Source organism: Mchenga conophoros, linkage group LG4, assembly GCF_057382185.1.
Source record: "Mchenga conophoros isolate Kocher_MC1m ecotype Shallow Benthic linkage group LG4, M_conophoros_male_GT1.1, whole genome shotgun sequence".
Taxonomy (NCBI): Eukaryota; Metazoa; Chordata; class Actinopteri; order Cichliformes; family Cichlidae; genus Mchenga; species Mchenga conophoros.
This window is the reverse complement of record NC_140529.1, coordinates 10,993,912-11,004,562: the sequence shown is the minus strand read 5'-3', so window position 1 is coordinate 11,004,562 and position 10,651 is coordinate 10,993,912. Positions and strand designations below refer to the sequence as shown.

The 10,651-nt window shown below is 40.1% G+C and overlaps 1 protein-coding gene across 1 annotated transcript; it reads left to right on the top strand.

Moving 5' to 3' along the window:
* Positions 1–4,235: 4,235 nt before the first annotated feature.
* Positions 4,236–10,360, top strand: LOC146575549 (uncharacterized). Its single transcript, XM_085272568.1, has 8 exons — positions 4,236–4,360; positions 5,007–5,085; positions 5,391–5,435; positions 7,481–7,525; positions 8,418–8,462; positions 9,394–9,523; positions 9,723–9,817; positions 10,020–10,360. The coding sequence occupies exons 1-8, from the start codon at positions 4,236–4,238 to the stop codon at positions 10,029–10,031; spliced, it is 576 nt and encodes a 191-aa protein (XP_085128694.1). The 3' UTR covers positions 10,032–10,360.
* Positions 10,361–10,651: the final 291 nt, after the last annotated feature.

The window sequence follows — 10,651 nt, the reverse complement described above, 5'->3', positions numbered from 1 at the left end:
TGAAGAAGTTCATGAAGTCATTACTAGTTAACGATGGTTGGCTCAAAAGAGCTCTGACTGTTTGTCAGCCTGGCTACAGTGCTGAAGAGAAACCTGGGGTTGTTCTTATTGTCTTCAATCAGTGACAAATAGTAAGATGTTCTGGCTTTGCGGGGGGCTTTCTTATAAATCAGCAAAATATTTCTCCAATTATGATGATCCTCTAAATTTGTGACACGCCATTTCCTCTCCAGCTTACGAGTCATCTGCTTTAGGCTACGTGTTTGAGAATTATACCACAGAGTCAGGTACTTCTGATCTGAGACCTTAGTTTTCACAGGAGCTACAGTATCCAGAGTCATATGTAGTGAGGAGGTAAAATTATTATTAACAAGATAATTGACCTCTGTTGGGGTAGCGTTCAGATAGCTGCTCTGCTCTGTGTTGGTACAGGTCATTGAAGATGATAACAGTGGGTGGATTACATTTTTAAACATAGTTACAGCGCTTTCAGAAAGACATCTGTGATAAAGTCTACTCTCCACTGCTGTGTAATCAATTATTGTAAATGTTATCAGGAAATGATCAGACAGGAGAGGGTTTTCAGGAAACACTGTTAAATGTTCAGTTTCTATGCCATATGTTAAAAACAAGATCTAGAGTGTGATTAAAGTGGTGGGTGGGTTCTTTTACATGTTGAGAGAAGCCAATTGAGTCTAATAACAGATTAAATGCCATGTTGAGGCTGTCATTCTTAGCATCTACATGGATGTTAAAATCACCCACAATAATTATTTTATCTGAGCTGAGCACTAAATCAGATAAAAAGTCTGAGAAATCAGAGAGAAACTCTGTGTAAGGCCCAGGTGGACAATTAGATGATAACAAATAAGACTGGTTTCTAAAATTTTTCAGCTGGGGTGGACAATGCTAAGCATCAGGCTTTCAAATGAATTAAAAGTCTGTCTTGGTCTTTCATTAATTAATAGGCTGGTGTGAAAAATTGCTGCCACACCGCCCCCTCGGCCTGTGCTTCGAGGTTTCTGGTAGTTAGAATGACTCGGGGGTGTTGATTCATTTAAACTAACATAATCATCCTGCTAAAACCAGGTTTCTGTAAGGCAGAGTAAATCGATTTGTTGATCAATTATTAAGTCATGTACTAACAGAGACTTGGAGGAGAGAGACCTAATATTTAATAATCCACATTTCACTGTTTTACTCTTTAGTTAGGATGTGGATACTGTATTGTTCTTTCTTTGTAATTGTTTATGTTTAAGTTGTTTGTTGCTGGTTTTTAGTTTGTTTTTTGTCTTTTTGGAAGCTGACACAGTCTCTATGGAGATGGGTTTTTGGGGGGGTAGCAGGAGGAGAGAAGCTGCAGAGAGGCGTGTAAGACTGCAACTCTGCTTCCTGGTCCCAACTCTGGATAGTCATATTATGGGGGGTTTAATTAATTTGTCCATATTTCTAGAAATGAGAGCTGCCGTCTCTCCTTATAAGACCAGGTTTCCTCCAGAAGGTTTGCCAATTATCTATGAAGCCCACATCGTTTCTGGGACACCACTCAGACAGCCAGCAATTTAAGGAGAACATGCGGCTAAACATGTCACTCCTGGTCTGATTGGGGAGGGGACCAGAGAAAACTACAGAGTCCCACATTGTTTTGGCAAAGTTACACACCGATTCAATATTGATTTTAGTGACCTCCGATTGGCGTAACCGGGTGTCATTACTGCCGACGTGAATTATGATTTTACTGAATTTACGTTTACCCTTAGCCAGCAGTTTTAAATTTCCTTCAATGTCGCCTGCTCTGGCCCCTGGAAGACAATTGACTATGGTTTCCGGTGTCTCTAGCTTCACATGTCTGAGAACAGAATTGCCAATTACCAGAGTTTGACCCCCGACGGGTGTGTCGCCGAGTGGGGAAAAACGGTTAGACATATGTATGAATTTGAGGAGTGGACCCAAAATGCTGACACAAAGGAACGTGAAAGAAAATTTGAATATTAACAGAAAGCAAGCCGTTTATTAATCTCTACTTTTAAGATTAGGCTTCAAACTTTCCTTTTTGCTAAAGCATATAGTTAGGGCTGGATCAGGTGACCCTGGATCCTCCCTTAGTTGTGCTGCAATAGACGTAGGCAGCCGGGGGATTCCCATGAAGCACTGAGTTTTTTCCTTTCCAGTCACCTTTCTCACTCACTGTGTGTTAATAGACCTCTCTGCACTGAATCATACTTGTTATTAATCCACAGCATGTCTTTGTCCTGTCTTCCTTTTCTCACCCCAACTGGTCACAGCAGATGCCCGCCGCTCCCTGAGCCTGGTTCTGCTGGAGGTTTCTTCCTGTTAAAAGGGAGTTTTTCCTTCCCACTGTCGCCAAAGCGCTTGCTCATAGGTGGTCCTATGATTGTTGGGTTTTTCTCTGTATCTATTATTGTGCGATCTACTGTACAATATAAAGCGCCTTCAGGCGATTGTTGTTGTGATTTGGCGCTATATAAATAAAATTTAATTAAATTAAAAGATTACAAAACAAAAGGCAGAGGTGAAGCTAAACAATAACCTAACCTGGGGAAAATATTTTTTATTAAAAAAAACAAACAAACCATGAAACCTGACATGGATACAAAGATACCTGGAACATGGAAACGTGGCACCAAAGACAACAGATGACCTGACACTGAACAAATGAGGACAGGACTTACAGTGGCTTGCAAAAGTATTCGGCCCCCTTTAACTTTCCCACATTTTGGCACATTACAGCCACAAACATGAATCAATTTTATTGGAATTCCACGTGAAAGACCAATACAAAGTGGTGTACACGTGAGAAGTGGAACAAAAATCATACATGATTCCAAACATTTTTTACAAATAAATAACTGAAAAGTGGGGTGTGCGCAATTATTCAGCCCCCTGAGTCAATACTTTGTAGAACCACCTTTTGCTGCAATTGGATTCCATTAAAATTGATTTGTGTCACGGCTGGGAAGGCGAGCCGTGTGGTGTGGAGGAAGGAGGACCCAAGATGCAAGCAGTGGATGAAAATGCTAGTGAAGTTTATTTACAAGGTGTAGTGGCAAACAAGCAGTGGGGCATGACAAATAACTGAAGACACCTAAACTGGGAAGAACTAAAATAACAGACCTGGGTGCATACGACAAAGGGATGCGCGGCAGCCGCCGAGCAGGACACCGAGTAACAGGCAGGAGAACACACAGGGCTTAAATACACACACCAGTAATCAGGGGATGAGAGACAGGAGGGCAACACGGCTGGGAGGAATCAGAGCTGACGGGACAGGGGAAACGTAAACTGAACACACTCACATCAGACAGAGACCTTCACAATAAAACAGGAAACTCAGACACGGGGAACCAAACAAGACACAGAACTAAACAGACAGATTCACAAACAGATGGGGTGACAGCATAGACAGAGACACAGACGCAGACCAAATATAACACATAGAACTCAAACAATAATAATCATCATCATCATAATAATAAACTAAAAGCGCTGGGTCACCGACCCAGGACCATGACAATTTGTGTTTGTGGCAGTAATGTGACAAAATGTGGAAAAGAGGGACGAATACTTTTGCAAGCCACTGCAAGTACACAGAGAGATAATGAGGGGATGAGGAACAGCTGGGACAAGGGGAAACAAAACTAGACTCACTGCATATAGGACAAAGACTTTCCCAATAAAACAGACATCACAAGGGTAATCTAATAAACAAATGAACTTAGCAAACCTAAAGAACTTATAAATAAACATCGACATCTAAACAAACTAAAACTTAAAACGCTGGGTCAACAGACCCAGGAAAGTGACAGTAAAATCATTTATTATACACATTACTTATTTTATTAAATTGCTTATCTATTATCTGTATTTTAACTTGGGGGTCTAGGGGTGCTGCATGTTTATGATAACACACTGACAATATCAGGACAATTTTAGCCTTACTCTATCAGTGAACAGCATGCCCATGCTAACTTAAACTAGACCAGCAAGCTAACCCCATGTGTATTAAGTGTTACTTCAGAATAGGAACCAAACAAATTAACGGAACGAAATTAACTGTAACAGCAGTTTGCAAAACATTGTGACAGTTCTCAAGTGTTCCTACCTCAAATCCAGCACGTGTTGCTGTGTTTTTGTTGTTAAATGGACGAGAGGATGCAGCATTTCGTCAGTGGAGCATAGAACGACGTCTCTGATTGGTCAAAAAGTGAGTAAAGATGCATCTGATTGTTCGAAAGCGTCAACCAAAGAGCTGCTGGTCACGGCAAGATACAAACTCGCCGGAGCTCTGCGTGAACGGCACATCCGGGACCTTCAGCACTCAAGAGAGATTTATCTTGAGGTATGTATTTACCTTTGATATCCATGCGTCGACGCAAGCTCCGCGAGGTAAAGTTGTATGTTTAACAAGCTAATTAAGGTTAGTTAAACGGAATTAAAACAATACACAACCGATTTGAACAAATTGAAAGTGGTGAATGATGATAAATGCTAAAAAATTACTTAAGATTTATCTTTAACAATAGATATTAGAAGTTAAATTTAACTGTTTTTAAATTCCCACCGGAGTTAAAGGGACCTGCGGCCTTGCATGTGCTCTGCATCTTCAACTGCAGAGACAGTCAGTCTAAGCTCAGTGTAGCTAACTGCAACACACTTTTTTTTTTTCAACACAAGATATGCTTGGGGGGATTTAAATGAAAATATTAATGTTTTCTTATTCAGCACAAATCAATAATATTATAGTTATTTGCTCACAGTCTGGGTCTCTGGCCCAGCGTTTCTGATGTTATTCTAAGGTTTTTGAGTTTCTTATGTTTAATGGCGGGTTAGTTGAGTTTGGCTTAACGTTATTAATATCGTTTTAAGGAGTTTATGTTAGGGCTGTATATTACCACGTTTGTATTTTCATGCCATGTTTCCTGTTTTATTTTGAAAGAGTCTGTTGCGTTCAGTTCATTAATCTCACTTCCCTGTTGTGTCAATAGAATCATTTGTGCAAGCTACTACCCTGCTGTCCCTCTGTCGTGTCTCAACCTCCAACAGGAAAGTAGAAGTCCTCATATGGTAGGACCAGTGATTGTAGTGTGTGTTACACTGTCCTCATATTGTTTTAAGCTGTGAAGGACAGGAGTGTGTTTCAGTTGCCTTCCTCATGTGGTAGGACCAACAACTCTAGTGTGTGTTACACTGTCCTCATATCGTTGGGTAGCAGAACCGTACAGTGTTAAGTTTCTATAGAATCTGGTATAAGGAAGTCAGATCCTTCTGTAATAATATTCCCTGATACAAATATGATCTGTAGTTAATTAAATAGTCGGGATTTATACTAGAGAATGTTTCTGACGTTATATTGTTGTCTTTTGTTGCAGACACCAAGTGCCGAGGTCCTGCCTCAACCTCCTTCAGACCAATTGGTGAGTGACACACCCACTTCATTCTTCCAACAGGTGAAGATGGATGTTGCAGACAGGACATATCCTAACTTTTGCAGCCGTTACGATAATAACGCGCTGTTTGCACGATGAGCACAGCTTCCAAGCTCCCCTAAATTGACCGTGCGCTTCGTGTTGTGTGTGCGCGAGTCTGTGCATTTAGTGGCGTCTGTGCAGAAATGACTAGTAAGACAAGGCTGCAAACTATTCTCACAGACTTCAAGTGTGCACTTGAATCCAAAACGATCTCTCTCTCTCCCTCCGGCTCTGTTGAGATGCCACTGGGAGAGTAACGACTGCCCCTCCCCCCCTCTGCTCAGCAAACAGGTGGCTGTTTTTGCACCCCTCCCCCTCTGCTCTGCAAACACGTGGCTGCTTTTGCACCCCTCCCCCCTCTGCTCAACAAACACGTGGCTGCTTTTGCACCCCTCCCCTCTCTGCTAAGGGCAAAAACAAGGCTCATGTGCAAAGTGAAGCAAAATAACATTGACAGAGGTTCAGAGAAAGGAGAAAAAAACGGAGCAGGCTCCCGTTGTTCACTTCAAGGAGGCGGCTCTACGGGCCGTTTTGTTTGTGACCGACACACACAGTATATATATATATTCTCAATCACATTCACACCACTCTCTTATATCAGTTCCACTACATCAAGACTATTTTATGGTGGTCAGCTGTTTTATTGTCATGTATTTTGCATAGTAAGATAACCATGTCCTCCATTCAAAAGCACTGAAAATGTCTATGGTGGTGCTGTACCTAATATTGTGCTCATTTGATCCAAAACCTATTTTTCCTTTATTTTGAAGGCTGAGGCTTAGATCCATTAGGTTTTCACGAGAAAGGCATTATCGCATGTCAGGATTACAGTATATCGAAAATATGTGATTATAATGGGAGTCAATGGGGCCCAAACGGATACAAGGGTAAAAGGAGGTAGTACATATGTGAATCTTCTTTACTATACACCACACCATAGAGGGGATCATTGAGTTTCAAAAATAATCCTAAAACACACATCCTGGCCAAGTTTCATGCAACTAGTCTTTAAAATGACTGATATATTGAGAATCAAAAATCCAAAGTTACCCAAGCGGGTCCCTTTTTTCGCTAGGGTAAAACGAGGGTTAAATAGTCGGGATTTATACTAGAGAATGTTTCTGACGTTATATTGTTGTCTTTTGTTGCAGACACCAAGTGCCGAGGTCCTGCCTCAACCTCCTTCAGACCAATTGGTGAGTGACACACCCACTTCATTCTTCCAACAGGTTACACATTATTTTTTTGTATTTGGCATCAAGTATATGTGTCAGTTGGGCCAAGTGCATAAATGAAATGCACTTTAATTGTACTAAAACAATCAGTTTTAGTCGAAGTTAACCAAAACCAACACTAGCATTAGGATAAAGTAATTGTCTATACCATTTGTTAGTCCAAACTTTCCCTTAAAGCATCAGCTTGATCTTTATTCTGACAAAATTTGATATTTTTGTCGTTTTACACATGTTTTTGTCAAAATAAGCTCCCGCTGATCAGTTTACATGATTTAATTTCTGGGGAAATAGATGGCTGTACATCAGTGTTGGGTTTAGAGCTTTTATTGACAATAGCAGGAGAAGTTAGAAGTCAGGAATGTGAACTCTACATGTGTTCAGTCGTCATGTCCTCATATTGTTTTAAGCTGTGAAGGACAGGAGTGTGTTTAAGTAGAAGTCCTCATATGGTAGGACCAGTGATTGTAGTGTGTGTGTTACACTGTCCTCATATTGTTTTAAGCTGTGAAGGACAGGAGTGTGTTTCAGTTGCCTTCCTCATGTGGTAGGACCAACAACTCTAGTGTGTGTTACACTGTCCTCATATCGTTGGGTAGCAGAACCGTACAGTGTTAAGTTTCTATAGAATCTGGTATAAGGAAGTCAGATCCTTCTGTAATAATATTCACTGATACAAATATGATCTGTAGTTAATTAAATAGTCGGGATTTATACTAGAGAATGTTTCTGACGTTATATTGTTGTCTTTTGTTGCAGACACCAGGTGCCGAGGTCCTGCCTCAACCTCCTTCAGACCAATTGGTGAGTGACACACCCACTTCATTCTTCCAACAGGTTACACATTATTTTTTTGTATTTGGCATCAAGTATATGTGTCAGTTGGGCCTAGTGCATAAATGAAATGCACTTTAATTGTACTAAAACAATCAGTTTTAGTCGAAGTTAACCAAAACCAACATTAGCATTAGGATAAAGTAATTGTCTATACCATTTGTTAGTCCAAACTTTCCCTTAAAGCATCAGCTTGATCTTTATTCTGACAAAATTTGATATTTTTGTCGTTTTACACATGTTTTTGTCAAAATAAGCTCCCGCTGATCAGTTTACATGATTTAATTTCTGGGGAAATAGATGGCTGTACATCAGTGTTGGGTTTAGAGCTTTTATTGACAACAGCAGGAGAAGTTAGAGGTCAGGAATGTGAACTCTACATGTGTTCAGTCGTCATGTCCTCATATTGTTTTAAGCTGTGAAGGACAGGAGTGTGTTTAAGTAGAAGTCCTCATATGGTAGGACCAGTGATTGTAGTGTGTGTGTTACACTGTCCTCATATTGTTTTAAGCTGTGAAGGACAGGAGTGTGTTTAAGTAGAAGTCCTCATATGGTAGGACCAGTGATTGTTGTGTGTGTGTTACACTGTCCTCATATTGTTTTAAGCTGTGAAGGACAGGAGTGTGTTTAAGTAGAAGTCCTCATATGGTAGGACCAGTGATTGTAGTGTGTGTGTTACACTGTCCTCATATCGTTGGGTAGCAGAACCGTACAGTGTTAAGTTTCTATAGAATCTGGTATAAGGAAGTCAGATCCTTCTGTAATAATATTCACTGATACAAATATGATCTGTAGTTAATTAAATAGTCGGGATTTATACTAGAGAATGTTTCTGACGTTATATTGTTGTCTTTTGTTGCAGACACCAGGTGCCGAGGTCCTGCCTCAACCTCCTTCAGACCAATTGGTGAGTGACACACCCACTTCATTCTTCCAACAGGTTACACATTATTTTTTTGTATTTGGCATCAAGTATATGTGTCAGTTGGGCCTAGTGCATAAATTAAGTGCCCTTTGATTATATTAAAATAATCAGTTTGATTGAAAGTTTCCCATATTCAACATTAGCATTACTTGTTTGTGAACATCTTAGGAGAAAGAAATTGGCATATCATTTGTTAGTCCTAACTTTCCCTTTAAAGCATCAGCTTGATCTTTATTCCTACTAAATTTGATATTTCTGTGTTACATTGTCCTCAGATTGTTTTAAGCTGTGAAGGACATGAATTTGTTTTTTTTTAGCCTTTCTCAATTGGTAGAACCAACAACTCTAGTTTGTGTTACATTGAAACTGAACAGCAGGGATGTTTGTCATGAAGATAATAACACTCTATCCGATTTCAAACAATCACACTGTGATGAGTATTATTAGTAGATTATGTTCACATGTAAAATATTCATATCAAATGGTAAATATCCTATATTTATATAGCGCTTTACTAGTCCCTAAGGACCCCAAAGCGCTTTACACATCCAGTCATCCACCCATTCACACAGACATTCACACACTGGTGATGGCAGCTACATTGTAGCCACAGCCACCCTGGGGCGCACTGACAGAGGCGAGGCTGCCGGACACTGGCGCCACCGGGCCCTCTGACCACCACCAGTAGGCAACAGGTGAAGTGTCTTTCCCAAGGACACAACGACCGAGACTGTCGGAGCTGGGACTCGAACCGGCAACCTTCTGATTACAACTCTTGAGCCACGATCGCCCCTTAGCCCCTTAATGTAGAATTACACACTGCCCAACGCTGACTTTGCCTACAATGCAGAGAAAAAAGCAAACAGACCTATTGCATGCATTGATTCTCATATTTCACTGTTACTTTTCAAAGGCTCAAGGACCAAGTATTCCGGGGGTTCCAAGCCACACGCTTTACTCAGCTGCCCTGGACAACATGAAGGGCACCTCTGCCTCAATCACCCTGGACAACAAAAACATTAGCAACACTTCACCAAGAAGGGGTAAAGGCACCAAAATACAAAATGTTTTAGGTTAATATACTTGTGATCAAAGAACAAGTTTGTTTTCAGACATGACACTATTCAGAGCTTTTATCATAAATCATTTCATCTTATTTGATTCCCAGCAGAACACAGCACTTCAAATGGTTCATTCCAAGCATCCTTAAAGGAGCAATAAGCAATATCTTTTCACTGCTAGGTGTGCTGTTTTGCACTGCCTGTGAACCAAACCAAAGTCTATGGCTGGAGATCAACACAGAGAGAGGGATTGTGACTTCATGCTGTACTCCAGATGTAATTACACCTCTAGTTCTTCACATAGTCATTTTTAATTCCTTCAACCTAAGTATGATGAATTGTGCTTATTGCTCCTTTAAAGTGCTCCAGTAGAAAGCAAGGTTTAAGAACATTTTGTATTCACATTATAAACTAGAATATTTTCTATCTTTTCTTGCATTCACATTAAGATATTTTCTTTTGTTTCCATTTATGACAGCTGGGACGGTGAGAAGCAAGTGGACAAATGATGAAGTGAAGGTTGCTGAGCGGCATGTTTCACTTCATAAAAAGCTGCAAAGTACCAGGTAAAAAGGAATGTGACTGCTGCCTCCAAGCAGAGCCGGCAGCTCTGAAAGGCAGAGACTGGGTTGTCATAAGGTACTACAGCCACAACAGGATCATAGCATTAAAAGAAAGATGCAAGAAAAAAAGAAACAAGCAAGAGAGATACTTTGTTACTTCCACAGTTATGTCAGTATTGCAGTTTTCTGTATTGCATTGTTCTTACTCATAAATCTGTGGTTTATGCTGGGTGCTTTTTGCAATTAAATGATAAAAAAGGCAGATAATGTTCCACGTTTTTATTCACATGAACATTCACTACAAAATGAATTAATGCATTACAATATCAAGACTTAAAAAGTAGACTGACCACATTTGACCCATGTCTTTTTTTTTTTTTTAAGTCTTTACACAGCTCAGATTTACTGTTTTATTAACACATAAATGTCTGATATTTCTGTCAGAAGTTACCCAACTGATGAGCATTACTATTGTGCATCCATGTCTATTATATTGTAATCTCAAAAGGAGCCAAGCTAAAAATGCAGAACCTACCGTTACCTGGTC